The sequence below is a fragment of the Poecile atricapillus genome, chromosome 1 (genome assembly GCF_030490865.1).
Source record: "Poecile atricapillus isolate bPoeAtr1 chromosome 1, bPoeAtr1.hap1, whole genome shotgun sequence".
NCBI lineage: Eukaryota > Metazoa > Chordata > Aves > Passeriformes > Paridae > Poecile > Poecile atricapillus.
The window spans coordinates 111,958,639-111,982,264 of NC_081249.1; the positions used below are offsets into that span (position 1 = coordinate 111,958,639).

The following is a 23,626-nucleotide window of genomic DNA, read 5'->3' on the forward strand; positions in this document are numbered from 1 at the left end:
CTACTGAAGAACTCTGTGGGAATTTGTACTCTCCCTGCCTCAGCCATGGTATTTAACCTATATTTTGTATGTCTGGAAATGGGTTTAAATTTCATTGCAACCTGTTTGCAAGTCCTCTTGGGTGAGTATTTTTGAAGCTGAAAAATCACCCATGTAATTTTAGAAAATGAAAACCACAAAAGTAAACTCCATAAAAATAAAATATGTCAAAGCATACACCTCCATGCATACAAGAAAATAGCGAGAGAGAGAGGCTGAGAGAAGAGTTTTCATAAATGAATTAAACTGAGATTGAGGACACAATTTTAATCTGAACTAACACAAATAATCCTTGTCTGTTGTATTCAGCTGAAATCAGCAGTTACACAGGTGTGGAATGTTGCTCAATCTGCTTTATAATCTACGCCATCAATATCTACAGTGTGTCTGAAGAAAAGGAAGAAACAGAAGAAAGCAAACTGAATGTTTTCTACAGAGGTCAGCCCTCTGGGGGCTCTCCCAGGGTCATAATTCCATAGGTGCACAGCTTCAGCTACAGATGATGTGGCCTAAGCAATCAGGTAAACTGGAGTACTCCAGCACTCTGGTCTGCAATGTGAAAACAGAATTTTCTCTTTTACTTTCAGGTCGATACTTTCTCTCCCCTGTCTCCTACCAGACCTGGTTTTATTTCTGTAGGATTATTGCACAACATTTTCTAGTGTACAAAACACTTCTTAGCAACACTGGGGCTATTTCCATGGCTATGAGTGTAGTAACATATCATTAAATTAGGGTTTTAAACTGAAAAATACCCTTCCTTTCTCGAGTGACAAAGATACATGAAGTAAATATAAAAAACAAGGATTACAGGGCATCATCTTTCATACTGTCTACATCTTATCAACAGGTTTTCCTCTTTTCCCTCTCTGTCAGTGATCCTTCTCCAGACAGAAAAGCTTATCCCAACCCAGCCTCTCCTTTTCTTCCCTCATACTCCTCTAGTTTTGTTCTTGAGAATAACTTTTCCTCAGTCTTCTATATTCAGAACTTATATCCCCATAGAATGAGATTCTGATCCAATTTCACCCTCAGTGACTGTGAATACATGACAATAACTATGGCACATGCTGAGTGACACTGTGCTCTGAATACATCTGGAAAAAAAATCCCAAAACAAAACAAAACAAAACCAAACAGCCAACAAACCAGACAAAAAATCAATCCTATGCAAAAAACTAATAATGGATTTATTTCCTAATGCTTATGAAAAACAGTATTGCCATGCCTAGAGATTTTTTCACAGTAGGTTTAGTTTTACCTGCCCCAATGACTCTTTCAATACGAATTCTTGAAGGATCAATCTCCTTGGCAAACTCATGGACAGCAAGAGATGGGTCTTCATACGTGTCTGGATCTATGTATGTTTTGAGTCCTGGGAAATGTACTGCAAGAAAGAGAGAATAATAGGAATCAAGAACTCCTTGACATTCATACATTGCAACAATAGTTTTTGTTTTGTTTTTTTTTGACTAGGCAATTGAGAGGACTGAAAATAATATATTACATCTTCCAGGTTTAAAATTTCTGAACCAAACAGAAGAGTTGGTCACTTGAAAAAGGGACTGCAGAGACACCAGGTGAGGGCTCAATGATATGGGGCAAAACACAGCCTCAAAACAACAGTGATTATTGCCAAAACAGTTTATCTTCCCCTTTGCTGCTCCTAGGGAAATTGAGGCAATCTGTCCTTTACTTTGTTTCTGGTTCACTCCTTGCATTTAGGAGTGGATGGCTGAACATCCTGTTTTGCCAAACAGGTCAAATCTTTGAGTTCCTTTTCTCTCAGGATGAGTCCTGGAGGGTTGTGCTGCTTTGTTCTCTTCTGATCAGCTGGAACAGCCAGAGAGCCAGGTGCAAGATGACAACAAAAATATCCAAATCCATTTTCAAGATAATTTCTGTCTGTTTCCTTGGAGATGGCCATGGCAGTAGTGGGTTGGTGCCAGATTGCTTTGGCAGGCTCCAACAAGCTGTCATTTTCTGGCATGGCTGATATCCCTTGTGTTCCTGAGTAGAGCATGTTCAAGAACTTGTGTTGTTTCTTCTGGATTGATGCTAATAATCCATCAATTTATCAGGACAAAAAGAGGCATCTGCAGCAGGGTCCAGAGAATCCCTTTAAAAACAATGAAGCATTTCTCAGCCTTCTTTCTCAGGTCAGTTAATGGCTAAGTCTAAAACAGTAATTCCTCTTTATTCTTGGTTCTCTGGAGCACATTTATGAGTAGAGACTTGCCCCCTCCAGTGTGATGCTGAGATCACTGCAAATGAATGGGAAGGCTCTGAGATGAAGCTTCGTGTCAACATGAAATACAGTCATCATTTACCCTGGCCTGAAAGACACTGAGTTTGGCTTTTTCAAATTCAGTCACGGTTTCAGAAGCATATATCAAACTCTCCAGAAGGAGGGTTTTTTGTCTTCTTTTATTTCTGGCCATGTTTGAAAACAAATGACAAAAACATCTTTCTAGGCAGTATACTTTATGGGAAAGTGTGCCCTTTTCCTTGACAGAAAGAGACACTTGGCTCGACAGAGCGGTGTCACCTGAAAAAATATTTTACTTCTGGCAACTTCTGTGTTGATCATAGCATTTCCTGAGATGTTATCAAAATGATGAAAGAATAAAATCTGATATCATTTGTGCAATAGCCTTGGAATAAAAAAATAAATTGCTACTCTAACAGAAAACAGGCAACTAATTTAAAGTAGGTAGCTAAACTAAGCTATATAAACTAATTACTGCCCATGAGAGATCACCAGGATTTTCTCTCACTGTACTGATCAGTGAGCAGGAACATGAAGAAGACAACCCATTCCACTTCTTATTTCTTGGGTGGCTGGAATCCTAAATCCGAAGAGAACTAGGTACAAATAAGTCATACAGTCACCAAGGAAGGAATTTTGAGGCAGAAATTCAGTACCCAGAAAACAGAATTCAAAGAGATACACCTGAAACCTGCTAAATATTAACTGAATAGCAAAAAACCCTTTAATAACTACAATAGATTTAGTGAAATTTCAAATAAAAATAAAGACCATTGATGATGCAGACAATAAGGAACTACTCAAATAACCAGATTAAAACATCAAGGGCAAAAGTTATTCAGGAAATAGTGGACTTTCTTTATTTAAAACATGACATAGATATTGTATAGTGTTGAACTACTTACAGTGTCCATTTTGCAAATGAGCCCTTCTTTTCTCCTCAGATTTCATTTTGGCCTTTATGTACCACTGGCATCTTTCAAGAAAAACAAGTGAGGTTTTAAATACAATACTTGCCATGAATAAAACAGATGTCCACCAAGTTTTATCTGCAATTTTATGAAAGCCAAATTTTTGCATTTGGAATATATTTATACTGATGAATCTAAAGAGGGAAATATATATGTATGAACTATAAACAGATTATTTACAAAGAAAAACAGATCATGGTTGAATGATTAGCATGACAATCACTATCTGAGTTTAAGTTTGATGTAATGCTTTTTTTTTGACTCCTCCAAAGAATTCTGATACTTCAATAAATTATTGCTTTCCTGCATTCCTGTTTGCCTACATAGGCCTGTAGTAATTAAACCTTATCCCATTAACTTTCCTATAGAGTGGGTAAAATACCTTCTCATTTTCTTCATAACAGAATTATAAGGATTTCACCATATTTCATGAAAAAAGAAAATATTTTTTCACATCAAGACCCCTTTTTTCTCTTTTGCTGAGTGGCTCTGTGCAGTCTGAGCTGCCAAACACTGCCTACCTGCAGATCTGATAATGCTGATTTAGGGGGTGACATGGCAGGACCAACTGTTTCAGTCAAGAAAAAACAAAATATTTGCACTTGGTCTTAAAGCTCTTTCTCACCAACTGAGCAGCCTAAAAATTACTATTTAGAGGGAAATCTTTTCGTTTAAGGGATAGGAAAGGCTGCTGAGGCTCTGATGCCAGTGGAGAACAGCAGTGCCTGTGGATGTGTGCTCTGGAGTGCAGAGATGCAGTTTCAAGGCCAGCTTGAAAAAAAAATTACTGTCCTCTGTGTGACTATTAACAGCACTGTAAAATTACTAAAAATAATTATAGTCAGTATTTCCATACTAACAGTGGAGATCTATGAGGAATAGGTGAACACACCCACCTCACTTCAATGGTGTGTTTAAACTGCTGAAACACAGTAGGAACAGTCACAAGTTCATTCACTGCTACACAAGTGATGATGAGGAAATTAAGAAAGTCCTGAAGCTGATGTACCCTTGAGGAGGGACTGCAAACCAGTGGATTCTCAGACTCTGTGGAAACCCTGAGATTGAACACCAGCTGCTGGGACTCCCTAAGGATGCCAATGCCATTTTTAGAACCTGAACAAGTGGTCTGTAGGGTGCCACCTTGTCCAGAGCCCTAAAGTTCTTACACTCCAAGTGCTTGCCTGTCGTTGTTGGACACGATGTAGAAGTGTGGATTCGCAGCACACACTAGAATGAGTTCTTACGAAAAGGGTTTTTATTTTTTGAACTTTTTAGTTTTTATAGGGTCTTATGCTACAGGTTTAACATGATTGGCCAAGGGAACACCACCTCTTGTCCCATTGGTGGGACAAGAGAAAAACACACTATCTACAGTTGTACAGAACTGTTTGGAGAGAGTAAAATTGTTTACAAAGATCATCCTTGAGCGAGAGAGCTCCCAAGAAACTTTCCCTTGGGAACAGATCAGCCACTGACAGGCTGTAATTTTCTCAGGCTCAGAGAAAATCGGGTCCACACTTGCCCAAGTGAACAGTCAAAGAAACAAAACTTTAATCTCACCCAACCCTCCTAAACATCCACGTGGCCCCAAAGTTTGACCACAGAAGTCAGTGATTAATCACCAGTGGAGCAGTCTCCTCGTTCTCTGCTCATGCTGGCTGCAGAACAATCGGACATAAATCAGACTGAGCTTTAACATCCCATTTCCTGAAGCTGAGCCAAGACCCCAGTCCTGTGTCTTGAAGTCTCTTTTGCTGTCATATTCCTATCTGCAGTTGACAGCCGTGCTTCCTGCTTGCTCCTGGTGGATAATCACCCAGCAAAGTGCAGAGGCAGGTGCTCGTTTAACCCAGCCTCTCCACTCTGAATAGGCTCATCAGCAGCCCTGAGACTCGACAGCTCATCAAATTGTTAATTCTAAACACTGAAGCAGAGCACATCTGTAGGGTACCAGTCTCATTCTTCATGCTGAAATTTGCCTCCAGTCCTAGCGTAAATTGAGTATTTATTCAAAATTTTCTTGCTCTGTCTTCTGTGGAACATGCTCTTATCATTGAATTTAAGCAGCACTTCAAAATGAATTCCTATCTTACATAATTGAAATGGTCCCATTGAGTAAGGCAGTAAAAATCTAAGAGAACCTTTGATACTCTTAACAGTAGAAAACAGGAGGAAGAAACACAGAAAGAAACTGATCTCTGTATATTTTTTCATTCCCAAATTTAGTGATTTTTTCTAAAGGAAATGTTTGAGTTGTTTCAGGATTTCACATACAGATTCCACACAATCATTTTCTCTAGAAATTTGTCTCTGTCTAAGTAATTCCTCTCTTTTCTGAAAGATACTATTGTTTGTCACCTTCTGTAGTAATTGCAGGAATATTTACTTAGCCTCTAAGATTAAGGCCACAATATGTTCCAAAGTTAACTACTCTCATTACCTTCACCAGAACATTAGATTTAACATTAATTTTTATTATTTAGCAGAGAGAACATTAATTTACATAATAGCAGCTACTGCAGTGCCATATTTAGTTGCTGGGGTATTGCAAATAAAACCTCTGGCCTGCACTGAGAGAACTTCAATTTCTGTTCAAATTAAGAGGTAATGCAATGCCAACAAAACAGATGTGTAATTACAAATCTAGAAATGCAGCACCCTCTGTTGATATCTGAGCAGTGCACTCTCTCAAGTTTTGCAATTGACAGTTATGAGATTTTGTAAAATACACTGTGGGGATTTTTTGCTCTTTTTTTTTTTCCTTGTCATGTCAGAACCTTGAGGGTGAAGCAGGTATACTGTATTTTTAAATTATCACTCTGTGGGCAAGAGATCCAGAAACTAACTTTTAAAATATCCAAACTATTTCCTGATTTCACATAATTTCTTGTCTCTCCAAACTGTGTCTTTATGGAAAACAACATCTACAAAAGAACTGTAAGACCAGTGCTGAACAAAGAGGATATTCCACTGTGTCTAACCCTAATTTTAGCTCTGAAAACGTGCTTTAATGACTTAAGCATTATTCTTGAATTCTTAATTTTAGATGGGACTATACAAGAACAGTGTTTTAATTACCTGCCAGTGATGAGGAAGAACAAAGTGAGGATGACCAGGAGAGTGAATCCACCAACAGCAGCAGTGGCAATCACAAGAATCTGTCCCTGCTCTGCAGCCATATCAGAAGCTGAAAGAGAAGCACAGAGAAAAGAGGTTGATGCTCCATCTACCACCCAAGAGATTTTGCAGAATGGCTGAAATCATTTCAGTGGTCAAATGAAGTGAAATTTGATTTTTAGTGGTTTCCACAGTGCTTAGCAAGGACATGGGATGCAAACTTGTCTGTGAAGTGAGAAACCAGAATCCATGTCCCAACTAGGATGGAGGGGAGAAGATGTTTGCAGGTTTACAAAAGGAGGATTTGTCACTATCAGACACTTGCAATTTACTAAAGTTTGAATATGACAAGATTTTGGACACAAAACTGTATTTTCTTAGTTAGCTTTATTTATCTTAATCCTGCACTTAATTGAGAAGTTCTCTCCATCCCCTGATCCCAGTGAAGTCAGCAGCAGTGCTGGGTATGTGAAGATACTAAACCAGATTCAGGAGGAAGCAAAGCAAAAACCCCAAACCTAATGTGCAGCCTCACACATTCCTCAGCATGTCTGGTGTTTAGCCTCGTCACAAAGTACACAGAATTTATCATAACATGCTTTAGTGATGGGAAACCCTGTAGTTGATTAAAAAACCCCCTTATGCTTCTTGTTTTTCTTTCTGGTTTTTCTAGGATGTTTAGGAGTTATAAAAGATCACCTGAAATTATCCAATCACTGGACACTTCCTAATTTTGTTAATTTATTTGGTATAATATTAAATCTTTTCACTGAGAATTTACCTACTAACAGTCCAGGTGGTCCACACTGTCTAAATGCTACATGAGAAGAAAAATAATTAGAATAATTTTTTTTCTCTGACTCCCAAGGTTTATTTGTTAAACTCTGTTCCACTTGAATGTCTACACCACACATTTATGCAATTCTTACTATTTCCCTGGGAAATAAAACATTTTTTTGAAAGAAAAATAAATAATTCTATTCAATGACTTCTGAAAACAGGAGTAAATACAGAAAAGGGAATAATTTTTACATCAGGGAAGTAACTTTGATTTGGTAAACTTGTAAACTGTTCAATAAGCAAAATCTTCAGCTTTTTTTAGGCTTCAGATGGGAAATCACCTAGGTTGCTGTCTAGTAGGCTCAGCAGGCAGTATTCTCTCACTTTGCAGCTCATGAAGCTCAATGCAATGCACACATTGTTATCCAGAGCCTCAGAAAATGCTGTTTCCTAGAAAAGCATTTGGCTTCTGAGCAATATTTGTGTGTGGCTTAAAAACTCACAGTTTTTAAGTTTTTAAGTGTAAACCAGCTTTGTAAGAGCAGCAAAGCAAATAAAAACAGTAGCAGCTTAGGTCAAATTGTCAGCACAACCAACTTTTTAAATTTCTGCCATTAGATTTCTGTCCATATAATTTGATGGAAGCATGCACAGGCAGTAAATTACAAGGAATTCAGTACCTGTGGTCAGACAAGTTAAATATACACATCTCCCAATAAATGATGGAGTGAATATTGACTGAATAATTAGTTAAATGATATCTAATGATGTTATGAGAGTGAATTCCAGCTCTGTGTTACCTTCCACAGGCTCAGGTTTGGTTGGAAAAATGCAGCATAACAAACAGCATGCCACACAAGTAACAATGCAAATGCTGAATACCATTTTCTGGCTATTGGGAGTTGTGCTATATGTGGCAAAGATTATTAAACTCAGGCAGGGTTTGAGGTTGTACATGGAGAAGGTTTCAGAGGAGTCTTTCCTGCCCATCTCTGCAGTGGAATGGAGAGGACAAACTGCAGGTCTCCTTTTGTTTTTGAGAGGAAAAAAATATGTGCAAAAAGAGTGAATTTGGCTTTGAATTTCAAGCAAACCATGAGCTCAAATGAATTAGCTGTGATTTTCTTCAACAGATATTCACTGCCAAGGCCAAGAGCCCAGGAATTTTTGATGCAAATGTAGGGACTGACTCCATGATCCAAAGAAGCACCTGCAGTCACATCAATAAAGGGGAAAAAATTGAAACTGACTTAAGTTCTTTCTGCCTGTAAGCAGTACGATTTTTAGCTGAAACTGTACCTACTTGAAAAGTGATAATTTTGTTTCTCTTGTTTGTATTTTAGAGGCCAGAGTTGAATAAATTAGGATTGTTTTTTCATATAATCACAAAGAGCTTTCAAGCCTGAAACTTCCAGATGACCTTAATTTACCTGTCAGATAAAAATGTCAAATGACAGACAAGAATAACTGGAAAAACTGTTTTATATTTGTTAAAAACTGGCAGAGAGGCAGGGAAGGCAAAATGATGGAAATACTTATTTTTGCTTGAAGTGATCCCTCAATAAAATCAATAAAGGCACAGCACAGTGAACAACACATATTTGAGCACACGAGTATCCACATACACAGACTCATCACATGCAGATAAAAGGTTCCACAAAAAACTATTTAGGCAGTGAGAAGGCAGTAATCAGGGACTCTCAATACCTAGAACTTCTACAGCATTTTGCCATTCTAAATTAAATTATATGTGTCTCTCAACCTCTCTGCTATTTTCTCATTTCTCCAGCTTTCTCTTAAGATCAACTTGTAAATACTAAGAGCTTTAATTGTTTCTGATGTACATGTTCTTGAATATTTTTTGTCACTTCCTGGTTTTCTTTCCTTATTTTTCCTGTGTATATTGGCCTATGACTCTGTGTTTCTCCTCAGAACTTCTTGATTATGCAAGATAGAAAAATTCAGTTTAAAAACAACTATGGCAGGTTGTAAAGTCAAGCAAGTTCCTGCAACCTCATTTCATCTCTTTGTGTGGACATATGAGAGTGCTTCATTTAATCACAGAAGTGCACAGCATTTTTTATCCAGAATCTCATTTGTTGGACAACATGGCCAGCATTCCTATAGCTAAAATCAATATTTTGTTATCTCTACACTGTCCAGGGCACCTCAACTTTATCATAAACCATGAGCAGAGCTAAGGGAGCTTAGCACCCCTCTAACTGGGCTGACTGCTTAATCTGGTATTATGTCTCATTCTCTCTACCTGTCTGCTCAATAAGTTCATTTGGACACTTAAAGAAAACTTTAAAAAATGAGTAGCTAAATAAAGGAAAAGGGAGAATTTTTAACTTATCCGTGATGTTTCAGTAGTATACTGCAATGTTTGGGTGGCAAAACTCTTCAAGCACATTTGTGCTGCAACTGATGTGATTAGTCAAAGTGGTTTTAAAACTTCAGCATGGATTATATATGCACCCAGGAGCTTATTATCCAGATAAACTCCTCACTGCCATTGCTCTTCTTATCTCTTAACTCATGTTATATGCCTGAAATGATGCTTGAAGTTTCTAATTGCATCATTCCATCTTCCTTAACACCATGCCCAGAAATCCTTTCCGCATCCAGCCTGGTGTCAGTTCTGCCCCTACAATCCACTCCTGTCTCATCTTCTCTCTAGGTTCTTCATCCAAATGTATGGAGGAGGAGCTTCACTTCCCAACCCCTTTGGGCTGAAGGGGAATTTCCTGAAATTATCCTGAGGCTTCCTCATTTCCTCACTGGCCACACTGGCAGGAATGGTGCAGATGTTTTAGTCACAGTGCAAGAGGCTGAAAACCAGAGAGAATCTTTCAGTTCTGCTCCTTCTTTGAACAAATTTCTCCAAAAGATTTTACAAGTTTGGGTTTTTGGTATAGAAGAGCTGGAAGCCCTAATGACAGCTCTCTTCTGTCTCTCAGCTACATCCCTTCATTACTTCAATTTGACATCTATCAGGCAGCAGACCCTCCAGCAGACTGAAAGATAAAAAAGTGACAGAAAGACAGCCATACTGATAACAGTGAGCAGCTGTAGGACAGATAAGTGTGGACAGTGAGCACTGGGGCTCTAACAGACAGGAACAGGCTGTCAGGGCATTGCAAACAACACTGCTTAAGAACAATAGGTAAGGAAAACACAAAGTCTCATTAGGGCAACCTTTACATTTTCACAAATGAAAATGCAGTTCCAGTGATACAATGAGCTGATGGGCTCCAGTCAAAGGCAAAATGAGAAGGCAAAGGATAGGTGATCTTAAAAGGGACTGTCACTAGCATAAGAATGTAAAACTTTTTGGTGTCTATTCACTTGAAAAGCTTTCTTCCAAGTGCCTTCCCTTAACATCCACTTCCTGGCCAGTGGATAAATGGAAATCCTGGCAGGCACTTCGAGATCTGAACAACGATGTTGCTCTTGTTTAGGAAATGCAAAGGAAAAGTGAAGTCTCTGGGTTTTCTGGACACATACAGCAGTGCAATCAAATAGACAAAAATCAAATGTGAAGAACAAATGGCTGAAAGTATTAAACACAGTAATGAAATACTTAAAGATTAAAATGAGACATTTGTTGGTATCCAGTGCTGACTAATACTGAATAAACAGTAAGACGAGGCAGAGGTGGGGAGAGACCCAACAAAAAGTTTCTAAATATGAAATACATGTCACCTGATTTGTTTTGTTTAGGAATAAAACTAGGAATACAGTTTCCTATTGTCAAAACATAAAACATTGTAAAAAAAACCCCAAAAATTTCCATTTTGCATTGGTAATGCAAATATATTTTCTAAAAATCCGTGGGATGGCTTCCCTGTCATGGCCTGAACCAGGGCATGTGCTTAAACCATTAGTGGACCTGCACTGGAATCAGTGCTCTTTTCTTGAGCTTTGGAGTTCTAGAAAGAATGGAGTCACATCTGGTGGCAAATCCAAAATAGCCTGGTTTGAGGATGAACAGTTAAAGACAAATTTTGTGGATGTGGGAAGAGGAAAAGGAATGTGAAAATTCAGCAGAATTTTCTGGCAATACACAAAAATCACCATCTGAGACTGTGGTAAAGAAATTAAAGTTATTGATCCATCAAGACTGGAGTTTCAGCCAATTATTTTTTCATAGTCTTCAACTTTATAAAACACCTAATGAAATATTCCATTAGCATTTCTGAAATGTTTAGGATTTTGCTGTTAATAATTTGAAGTATACAAAGTCTGCATTGCTTTTGGATTAAATACCATCATGTACTCACATTTATCACTCTGCTCAGCCCAAGCACAAGTCCACACTGCATAAATGCTACTTTGTCCCTTAGGTCCCTTCCAGAACAAGCCAATCATTCCACTTTCAGATTATTTTTTCCTAATGATGGGAAGGCTGAGAAGGAAAATACCCTTGGTTTTAGAATAAACCTAGCTTTGGCATGAAAACTGCCTAAAAAGCTGTAAATTATTTAGCATTTTACAAATTCCTCTGGGCAGAAGGACCTCTGAGGCAATGTAAAAAAACACTTCTCTAGAAAAAAAAAGAAAAAGGTTTGAATCATTAATTAAAAAAAAAAAAACAACAACAAAACCAGCCAACCAACAAAAATATCCCATAAACAGCTGGTTAGAAGAGAGGGGGGGAAAAAAACAGAGAGGGTAACAGTCAGAGATTAAAGCATCTCTGCCCTAGGACAAATGTTTTCTTATTGTCAGAACACATTTTATTCTCTGTTAGGAAGGACCAGAGTGTTTTTGTGGTGACTCAGATAGTTGGTAATTCTGACAGATAAAAGCAGGAACTGCAAGTGAGGTTTATGCTCCAATTTAAAGCCCCAGCAGTGGCAGCTGTGTGTGTGCTGGAGTGTATGAAAACCTGCCAGCTTTGCTACAAGTGTTTTGCCTGTAAGGTGCTGAAACAGAGACTGAATAAAATGGCAACAAGAAACACAGTCACAAGTGGTGGTTGCTGTGCTTTGGAAAGGTTTCACATTTCCCAGGTGCTGCCTCTGAGCTTTAAAAGGAAGAGAAATGCCTGTCAGCATCCATTCATCCATCCCTGCTTCCTTGAAGAGAATTTTTCTGACTACCCTAGGTAACTCCATTTCCTATCACAAAGAAAATACAAATTTCACTCTTTTGGATGCTCCACTTGTTTGTCTTTGCAGCACGGAGAAGAGTTCAACAACAGAGCTCCCCAAGCTGTGCCTGCCTCAGTCTGTGGGTCAGTAAGAGAGGGTGCTTCCCAAAAACCACATCAGCACTAATAACTAACTTCTTCCACCGCTACTGCAGATTTGGTCTTCTCTCTCCCTCATGCACCACCTTTAGCAATCACACCAAAATGTTTTCGTGCTCCTGGTAATGATGTATCTATTTTATCCTTTATAACTTTATAACTGAAGGGACACAGGTAGTGTTTCACCCAGTACATCAGAGAAGGCAGGATACTGTCCTGCCAAAGAACAGTAAGTTTTAGGGCATTTGATATACACATCTCACAGCTAACCAATTATTAATTTTCTATAATTAGTCTATTCAAGAAAAACCCTAATTTTTGATGGCTTGCTTTACCACTGTCTGTTAACAAATTCTGTCAACATTCAAGCAGGGTAAATGGAGTAACCTTGGACGTTTACCTGTAACTGGTCTGGGAATTCTTCTCCACTGTAACATGTTCAATTGGCAGAGAGCAGAAGGATGTTACAAGCTAAGGCAAATTAAGGAGGATTTTTATCGAACACATGACTTACAATATTTTTTTGTTATTTTCATGAGAATGTTGGTTGATAAATTTTCTGTTCACAACACAGACTTTTAAAACACTCTATTCTTCCCAGCCTTCTCATGAAAATGCTGAGTTAATTAAAATCTAATTGAAAGTCCACAAAAAGTAATTGCAAAAGTGGAATTTTCACTAAGTAACCTGTTTCTAGTGAGCAAGAATGGAGGGAGCTGCAATAGTCTGCCTTTGCTATCTTTCAGAAAAATTGAGAAAAATGTACATTAAAAAAAGTCAGAATATTTTCAGCTGAGATGCACACTGCCAGAATAGTAAATGATGAAGAGAGATTCCTACACAGCTGGACTAGGACTGGTTAGTAAGACAGATGCAGGCCAGCGAGGGCAAATTAACATTTACAGGTACTGACAGAACCAAGCAGCCCAAATCTCAACACAAGTCCCCCAGATCTCTCTGTGTAAATGTTAGTCAGCATCTTGAAATACTGACAAAACCATTGTTGTATTCTATTTATTTAGCTATGTGAAACCATTTACAAGTTTAGGCAGCAAGTGCTTAGAATTAGAAGTAAAAGAAATCAGAATCAGTGGGAGATAAGCTGTGTTAGGTCTGCTTATGGCATCATAAACAGATTTATTTTTCCAGTTTATTTCAGTATCAGGTTCAGCTTTGATGCTATACTTCAACAAGGATGTTAAAATTAAGCTCACCATGCAGCCCAAGGGCCAGCTGCATCAGTGCACTGAGAAAGTGAGATGGGGCTAGGATGGAGTAAGGGGAATGTCACTCCCAGGAGATGCCCTCAATACCAATGAGGAAAATGTCACTGGAGCCACAGTCTTCCTGATTTAGGTGGGCAAGTGACATTTTCACAATGTGAAACCTCATAGAGGTTTAAATACTATTTCATTCTCTACATGAATTAAGCCTTGTATTTATTGCACCAGAAGATACAGACAAGATCTACTGAAATTCTTGAAAGCACCCAAGTGCTCAACTCCTATTCAAACCAATTGGCTTAAGTACCCAGAAAATTTTAAAAAGTCCAATTAGGCATTAAGCACTTGGAAATCTATCCCTGATTGATTTTTGAAATAGAAGTTAAGAAGCAATAAAAATGGAACACAAATCCCAGGGTGCTCTTGGAAGTACTTACATAGTTTTGAGTCTGTACATTAGCTTAAACAACCTGAATTCTAAAACACTAATGAAAAACATGGTATACATAACAGGCTAATTAAAGCAATTTAATTAATTAGTGTTTTAGTGTTGTATCTACTACACTAATTTTCTCTCAAATACATGTAAATACCTTCTTCTATGTTTCTTTGAACATGGAGGACAACACATGACAAATATAAAATCGTTCAGAGCATCAACATCACACATGAAGCCTCTTTGCATATTTTGCAGAAATAGGAAAGGTCCTTGCTTTTTAGTGCCAAATTTAGTAGTTTTACTGGTTGATGGAAATGCATATAAAAGTTTCAAGTTTTTAGTTTGTGGAGTCTGGGAGCAGTGACAACTACAGAGCGAAGAGTCCATCACTGGGAGCTTGCGTGAAGCTCCTGGACTTAGGGAAAGCCTGGCTAAGGGTGTTTCCAGATGTCAAGAGGCAGAACTACCATAAGGAAAGAAAGGATCAGAGAATCCGAGAGAATCTTAGCTTGGAAGGGTCCCATAAGGACATTTTATGGAAGAGAACATTCCTTCAGCTGCAGCATTGGGCTAACATTTCTATGTGTTGTTGTAAATCCAGAACTGTGAGTCTGAGGCTTGTTTTTAATCACATAGCACTGGTCATTTTGTGATAAACAAATGGTATGGGTTCAGCCATTCAAACTCCCAATCTCTCACTGGCTTAGAATTAGATGCTACTTCTGTGGTATTTTTTTTTTTTTTTCCCTTCAGTGAAACTTACTTTCATCTCCAGTTTCAAATTCAAACTTCTGGCTATAGCCGCTGTATCCTGCTGCCGTCCTGACTCTGATATGAAATATGTACTTGGTGGCTGGCTTGAGACCTGTGATGATAACACTTGGAGCCTTGGACCTTGTGGAGGAATAGCTGAGCTGCTCATGCTCCTGAGGGACAAAAGAGGGAAGAAATGATATCAAGTTGAGTTGAACAATCTTTGCAAAAATGATATAACAGAACTGAAGCTCCATATTCTTCTCGCGAATGTAAAATGTGTTTATAAAAGGAGGTGCACATATGGATTTCTGTACTTTGGTTCTGTGCTACAGTCAGAATGTATGATATGGCCTTGACTTTCAGGTTTCAGGCTTTTTGTCTTTAACCTTGCATACAGACATGTTTTTGTGACTTGGGTTAGCAACCAACCCAACAGTAGTCAAACCAACATGAATCAGTACAAGACTACATTCACAGAAGAATGGCAACTAGAATGGAAACTCATTATTTTTGCACAATGGACAAACTAGGAGGTCAGTAAACACTACCAAGCTGTAAAATAAAGATGTGGGAGTATTCAAATACCCGCTACTCACTTCTACCCGCAGGTAGTGCCAAAATGCCGGCGCTATCCGTGGGTAGACCTGTGGGTAAAAGAAAATAGGAATTAACCTTTACTTTAAAGCCTGCCAACTTCATGGTTCAGCTGCTTCGCTGCTGCTGAGCTCAATGTCTCTTTCCAGGTAGGTGTAATGTAGTCATACATGAAATTCACTTTGAAACTCCGTAAGGAGAAATACTCTGGGCAAAAGTCCCCTGTTAATCTCCTGGCAGTTGATCCCAGGCAGCAGCTGAGAATTCCTGAATCTCACAGAGATCCCTGAGAATTATGATCTCTGGGAATTACCACTGCAGACCAGCTGCTCTAGTATGGAGACCAGAAATATCAATCTCTGTGCTTTAACTGAGGGCTGCTTTGCTAGACAGGTCTTGGATGATGTCTTTACATGAGAGGATGACTTGGAAGAAGAACATTTATTCCCTGTCATTAGTTACTTGATAAACCAGTAATCTGTAATATTTTATGTGCTGCCTTAAGGCTAGGTTTGCTCCCTTGGAGCAGGATTTGTCTCCAAACTGAGCAGGAATGTCCTTGGCATGTGCTTAACAGTCCAACTGTGACATCCACAGGGCACCATATACATTTATTATACCACACAGTTATATTAGAGCAGGTGTAAGTTATTCAAAGGGTGCTTCCAGCCTGCTTAGAAGGAAATCTAGTTCACAGAAGAGATATAACCAGGAGAAGATTAGGTTTCAGTCAGATTCTGTTGGACTTTTAACCTCTTCTCAGCAATATGCATGCACTTTTTATACAAAACAGTTTTTATAAAACACGCTGAGTTAACTCCAGCCATGTGTAAAAGATCACATTAGCACAGGGCAACAGGTCGATCACTATTCCCCCAGTAGGAATACAGGGAGATGGCTGAGAAAACCAGATTAAAAAACAAATACACAGAAGCAACCTAATGATTCTGTTGGGGGAAGGAGCAGAAGGAAGGCAACAATGATCAATATTAAAAATAACTACATTTAACTTGAGCTTCAAACAGTGGGAAAATCAGAGAAACTATAGTAAGAGGAAGAATTGATTTTTTCCTACAGTCTGCTACCAAAATTTGAAGCCATAAGGAGGATGCATTTAAAATGAAATAGTAGGATAAAATGTACATGTAATCTTATGGATAGAGACTATTATTAATACACCATCTAATTACTTCTTTAAATATAAGACTTCTCCCATTACTTGAAATGTTGTAACTTCACTTTGAACAGGTTAGTGGATTTTAGACATACATTACTGCATTTCAGAAAACACCTGTTTTCTTCTGACAGAAAGCCTACTTGTTTGAGTGATAAGTGTTTCTCTTTTTCTGATTTCATGACTTCCTGTGAAGGAAAGATCTTAGAAATCTTCAGATTATGTAAACAGCAAATGCTTGTTTTATACAGGTATTAGCATGATTCAAAATGCTCTGTCATGGCCCATAGATGGGCAGTGAGTGACTTTATACTCTGGAATGCTCTGGAAATTTTTATTTAGACTCTGTAAGCTAAGGAAGAGGCCAGCACCTAAGGGATTTCACTTTACAATGTAATCGTTGCAAGCCTTTTATTTTCCCTAGACCACCTTACTGCTTGAAATCAAGTCTTAGCATTTAACAATGTACTGCTTCTTTGACCTGCTGGAGAGATTGCAGAAAAAACTGATGGAATTGTAAAAAGAAATAAGGTCTTTAAGAGGAAGATGGAAATGGAAATTTTGTCCAAAAATCCCCCAAGATCCAGTGACAAGATTTAATCCCTGATGACTGCAGAACAAGGCCAGCGGCAGCAAGAAGTGGGAATGACTTTTGGAAAAAGAAACAGTCTGAGCTCTAGCTATTATATCTATTATATGTTATTACAAGCTAACACTGCTTGTGCAAAACATACACTTGGGATACACTGGCTCCATAGCCAGGGGTGTGAACAGGAAGGCAGAAAATACAATTCTTTATTTGTAGTTGGTCAAAGATGCTGAGTGTGATAAGGGCTGTGATGGTAACATTTAATCAACAAAATGGGTCCCTCTGGGGGGAACAGCAACCTCCTGAGGGGCAGCCATTGCTATCTGTCCTTTCTGGAAGGCATTTTGGCCACCTCCAGTGGTTGTCTGGCTTGTTGCTTCCTCACCACCTGCCTGGGGTTGCCTGAAGGAGGCATTGAAGGGTGCGGTCCCTCTCCATGCCCTGCTGTCTCCTTTCTTTCTGCAGCCTGTCATTCCATCCATCCCACAGACTGAAAAATGATGTCTGGGAGCACACGAGCTTAAAAGTAATAGTGCTGTCAGATGGGGAAGGGTCAAGATTTGTTACTGCACGTGAAAGAGCGAAAAGGGATCCTGCCACCTTGGCTTGAGAACAAGCTTCAGGAGCTTGAGGAAAAAGTTGCTCAAATTCAAGAGAAAATGATTCATAGCCAGAAACTTCTCAGAGCTGGAATGTTTTGCACAAAGAATTCAGCCTTTTAGGACTGGATTCACACATAAGAGAATTATCCAAAGAGGGGATGCTTTGCCCTTATTCCCTTCTCTTGACAACTGATCTGCAGCCAACCTGGAAAGCCAGAGCTTTCCACAGAGATGCATGGAGGTGGCTCTCAAGGCTGGCCACTCCTGCTGCCATGATCTTTCCCAGGAAGGCTGAAGATGGACTCAGAACAAAAAAATACAATTCTAGACTGCACAGACATATGGGATGCTTTGAATTATTCTTGCTATAGACCATATGCACTCACTTCTGCAGGGATTATGTGTTCAAAAAGTCAATTTTAAACTGAAGAACTTAAGTTTACTTCCTGGATGTTAGTGCATGCTTTTCCCAGATCCTGCTTTCATGTTGTGGCAAAATATAGATATATATCAAGCCACTTATCATACACACTATTTTCCATCACAAGGAAGCATGATTTTGTGTGCTAGAAGGATCTATCTCATGTGATAGATTTCTGACCTAGACAGTGACAGGAATCAATGGGAAAGGCCAAGGACTGCATTTATTCTGTACTTGATAACAGAAGGCTACTACAAAATCTGCCAAATGAAACATAAGTTTAACTGACATGGCTGTACCTCCCACGGCACATAAGAAGTAAGATAATATATAGTTGGCCACTATATGGTTCAGTGTTCATAAAAAGAAAAGGGACACAAGAAACACTCTGGTCATTTACATCCTTTACAGCATTTGTGACCTTAGAGATGGCGAAGGGCTCACAAGAAGCAGTTCTGAGAACCCAGGGGCTGAGGGGTTAAACATGAGTTAAAGGAGTCTATCTAATATAATATACTCATATAACTATGAGACACAATCTGATATGAGGAAATTCATAAGATCTCTTTCATAGCCTACTGTAAATTTATCTTCGTGAAAATCTGTAATTAAAACATAAATATAACCCAAATGCAAGCTATGCCAATGTTATTACACAATGTAATACTAAGTCTATGACTACCTATCCAAGTTAAACAGAATTATATTATAAACTTTGAAAATGCTATCTCTGTTTCTAAGGAAATTGTTCTTTTCTTATTGTTTGTGTGATTCCTCTTGTAAATGGATTCGGTTCTGATTATGAGGAACAGTGTTCACAAATCCATGACAGTTTATTCTGTGCATGAGCAGAAAAGCCTTTCAGAATAAAATTCTTTTTTGCAGCCACCTCTGCCTATCTGAATCTCTATCTATCCTAATTTTATACTTGGCTTTATAGATAAGGCATTTTTCATATCTAAAGAAACAGACTGAGTGGAAGGCACAATGCTGCTAATGGTGTAAGACTAGACAACCTAATTTAATTGAGTAGCACCATCAGAGGATAATTTTAATGAAATATTTCCTGCTTTTGCAGTAGCAGTCACTATCCAGATGTTCTGTTATTGTGATGGTCAGTACCATCTTTCTCATATACTTAAAAGAAAGGGGATTCCCCCACTAACATTAAAGATTCTAAATAAACAGGTAAATTTTCACATGCTACACCTGTGTGAATGAATAGCTCCCTAATTTTATCCTCACCTTAGTAGAGAGCAAAGGAGCACAGAAATTAAGACTTTGTGGATACATATAAGAAAAATATTGATAAAGACTAACCAAATGTGATGATCTTTAATCAGTTTATACTCTTAAGGCAATCAGAGTTTACATTCTGATGTTATAGGTGATAAAAAGATCACGTCTCAAAACTTTTACTAAAAAAACCAAAAAAATCAATAGAAATTAAAGCTGAAATGCAGAATTTTGCCTGTAGGGCTGAAATAACCTTAAAAAGATTAACTCAACCAGTAAAGCACTGAAAAAATCCTGGCACTTTTAGGCATATGAGATTTGTCATCATTAATCTTTGAGTGTCAAAAAGAGACATAGTTCTAATACAAATAGTATCAGTCCTTAGTTTAGTAATTTAAAAAGATAACCAAATATAATTTTCTATGATTTAGAATATATAACATGATCTATATACTCTTAGTCAAGTTTATTTTATGAATGACAATGGAGGTATTCAGTTCATCCAGCGCCACGAGTAACAAAAGTCTTCTTAAACTGACCCTAGGGAAAGGATTTCCAAACCTTCTGCCAGCTAAAAGAGACTTACTGTACCCACAGCTTTCAAGTGTGTGTGTGCAGAAAGAATCCAGGGGGAGGAACTGAATTTACTATCAGCTGTTTGCAAACACATTTTCTAGTTTATATCTATTGTCCTGCAACATGAAAATTCTGTATTAAGCCACATAATCCTGCCTGGCCTTTTCAAAGCACTGTTATTTAACTGAAAGAAGAGCTAAGAGAGATTAAATCTATCTACCACAGGGACCAGGTCTTTATCCTGTACACTGAAGCACAATGTCAAAGCTGAATAAGTACCACATTAAAGTAAAGAAGATTTGGAGTTTCATGACTCAGGTACTATAAATGTTTAAATAAAATCACCAATAATAAAAAAGAATTTTTTATGAGACCATTTGGTCACATTTTTCCTAGATACATCAGTCTGAGGAACACACACAATGTGACCTACAGAGGAAGCATCATTATTGTAAAGGAATGACCACAATTCTGGAAGACAGCAATTTTTACTGATCTAGTCCACTGTGCAATGAAATCTCCAAATTCTTCCTTACCTTTTCCTTGGGATCAGCTATGCTGGCACTCCATAGTCATCTGAAATTTAATGCTGTGCAACCCATTAGGATAACACAGTAGGTAATTATTAGGTATAGTAATTAATTGATTAGTCAGTTCAAATAGAATCTATTAAAGACAACATCAAACTCTGGAGTTTGTACTTACTCTCTGTGATCAATAAAAACAGAGTCTCCACAGCTCTAATTTATGGAAACTGCCTCTGATTTATAGAGCCTATATTCCTCTCACAACTAGTTTTCCTCCAATAATTCTCAAAAAGTATTTTCTAACATTACAATAAAATATTCTCATAATACAATTTCTGAATGCCTGTTGCCTCTAGTCATAGCACCTTTGTCACCTTACACAGATTGTTGTAGATAAGGACTAATTACACTGGAATCAATAAACTACATCTGTGGAACTCAGTGTCTGCCTTTGAAAGCTTCTTTAATTTTGGGTGTGATTTTCTCCTAGAAAACTATTTTAACCTATAGTACATCAATTAACAGGAATGCTGGCAGAAGATTTTAGAGAAGACTTAAAGGTTCAAAAACGTGCTTCTAACATTAATTACTGATTACAATCTGATCAACAGGATTAGGTACATTTTTACTGTAACATAGAGTGGGGTAAGAAAAATTACAGTAAGAGAACTAGAAGTAAAAGATACCCTTCAGATTCTTTAAAAAAAATGTTCTTCCTAAAAACTCTTGTATCTCTGGTTTTCAGCTGAACCACAAACCTGAAGTAAATTTAGAAAAGTGATTGCAAAGATCTGAGGACCAATCTAAACTAAGTAGAAAACTGTGGCAGCAAAAAATCAGGGCCAGAGAGAAAATTGCCAATGGCTCTAGTGTTTTCTTAGAGGAGAAATCTGCAACACTTAAAGGCATCAGCCCCTTCAGGTTGTAACCCTGTCCCTTTGCTCCTTGGCCTCCCTCCTGATTAATCTGAGATGTAACAGTTTGGGGAGCTGCAACACTCAGGTGTCCTTTACCTGCTTGGCCATTCAATATTTTATATTTTGATTGCCTGTCAGTCTGCTCATCACTTTCTCCATATATAAAGTGAAGCTGTCAACGTGAAAAGGGGAAGAAGAGATAACCAATAATAAAGAAAATATAGAAAGGTCAAACCCCAGACAAATTTCATTTTAATTGGATTATATAGTTGGAAAGGCAGAAATGAGTTGATGTGAGGTGAACCATGAAAAGCAGAATATTAAATGAGGAGAGAGATGAGCACAGGGAGGCTCTAAAACAGTGTTAAAATTCTCAGCAGCACAGGGAGGTGAGGGGTGGGCAGAGCAAAAGCCGTGTGGTTCACCGTGTGGGCCAAGTGGGACTGCCAGGTGTGAAGGCAGCAGTCAGGACAGAGCTTATTGTCCTGACAAGGAGATTAAAATAAAATAAAAACAGTCCTGTGCCTTAAGTTAGGGATGGAACAGGGTGCAATCCAGCATACAACAAAGGCAGCTGGAGAACATGGCCTGAGTTTTCTGATGAGCACAGATATGAAATGCCATCTTTCTGGCAGTAATGAGCTACTCGGATAACAGTTGTTTGCCAATTAAAAATATTTACCAGTGAAAACTTCTGCACCAGATCTCCAGAAGTCTCTCTAACTTCTGCATATAAAAGTGCCAGCCTCTTCAGCTGCCTCAAGGATTTTTCTTATTTTTTCACTCATATTAATTTTCTTTTCCAGTTGGAAAGAAGCAGGAAGTTACTGCAAGCACAAACTAAATTTCTAATGTTAAAATTAAACTCAAGTAGCACTCAAAATTCACCTTAGGACAGGGTTTCTCCTGGGATATCTAATGCTAAAGAATGATGTAATAAAACTGCTGACAAATACAGTGCAACAGGAAACAGAAGCAATCCTGAAAATGTTAAGATTGGAAGGCTTCTGTGACTTTGCTGTGAAACAAGCCCAGAGAATTATGGATATACAGCCAATGTCCTGATTCCCAAGCCATTCCTTCGGTGCATGAGGTTCATAGTTCACAATTCTGAACGAGGTCCTGATGCCACTGCAGGTTCCTTGTCCCCATGCTTACCCTCAACACTCCCCCAGAGCCCAGCAATCTGCAGATTAGTGGCTTTCTGAATTAACTAAATTTGCTTTGTTGTGTTTTACAGCTCATGGACTTTTTCTCCATGAATTTCCTTAATTATTCCTTGAACCAATTTTGCGTGTGGCCTCCAAAACATCCCTAGGCAACAAATTTAATTACAAACCGTGTTTAAAAAATACTGTGGGGATTTTTTTTTTTTTAAATCCACTTCCTATTTTATATTCAGTTTATTCCTATTTTATTTCAGTTTCTTGTCTATAAGAAATAGTGAATAATAATATCAGTAATATGCTCAGTCAATTTCAAAATATCTGTGTATATCCTAAAAACAGTACTTCCAGTCACAGATGGGAAGTAGGTCACTGGATAATGAAATATTTAAATTGAAAATTAAAGACCCTGGAAGAAAGATAACAAAAAGGGACAACTGTTGTGATGTGAAAAAAGCCACAGTCCAAACACCTGAAGGTCTTCAAGTTGCTGAGATGTGGGACAGGCAATCCTCTCACACCCAGCATTACCAGCAGGGGTAACATCACAGCTGTACACACAGAACAGCTGTCCCCCTTCATGGCAGAACTGAAAATTGTGGTGATCCTATTTCCAGCTGAAGTGTGAGGGTAACTTAAATGCAAAGAAGCATCTAACAAGGGAAGTGGAATTTCAACACAAGAGCAATCCAATTCTTCAGAAGACTTCTACAGTGAGGTGACTTGCTACAGTACAGAGTAGCCAGTGCTCTGCCTTGACAACCTCCCCCTCCACACAAAAAACCCTACAAAATGAACAAAAAGCCCCAAACAACCCTTCCTCCTCCCCCCCAAAACATCACAACCACCCACAACATATGCTCAAAGCTGTGAAAATCATGTGATTCTACCAATCCAAAAATACAGTATGGCACAGAGTCAGCTACACAGAACTCAGCGCTAATAGTGCTGATGACAAATGGGCCTAATTCAC

At 38.3% G+C, this 23,626-nt stretch overlaps 1 protein-coding gene across 2 annotated transcripts in view; it reads right to left on the reverse strand.

Moving 5' to 3' along the window:
- The window catches only part of EPHA6 (EPH receptor A6), a 372,812-nt gene that overhangs the window by 84,031 nt on the left and 265,155 nt on the right, over positions 1 to 23,626 (reverse strand). For both annotated transcript variants that reach the window (XM_058828207.1, XM_058828215.1), the window contains exons 7-10: positions 14,859 to 15,021; positions 6,361 to 6,469; positions 3,214 to 3,284; positions 1,301 to 1,426 (exon numbers count right to left, since the gene is read on the reverse strand). In XM_058828207.1, the coding sequence (XP_058684190.1) occupies positions 1,301 to 1,426; positions 3,214 to 3,284; positions 6,361 to 6,469; positions 14,859 to 15,021 (469 nt within the window). The remainder of the gene's footprint in view (positions 1 to 1,300; positions 1,427 to 3,213; positions 3,285 to 6,360; positions 6,470 to 14,858; positions 15,022 to 23,626) is intronic.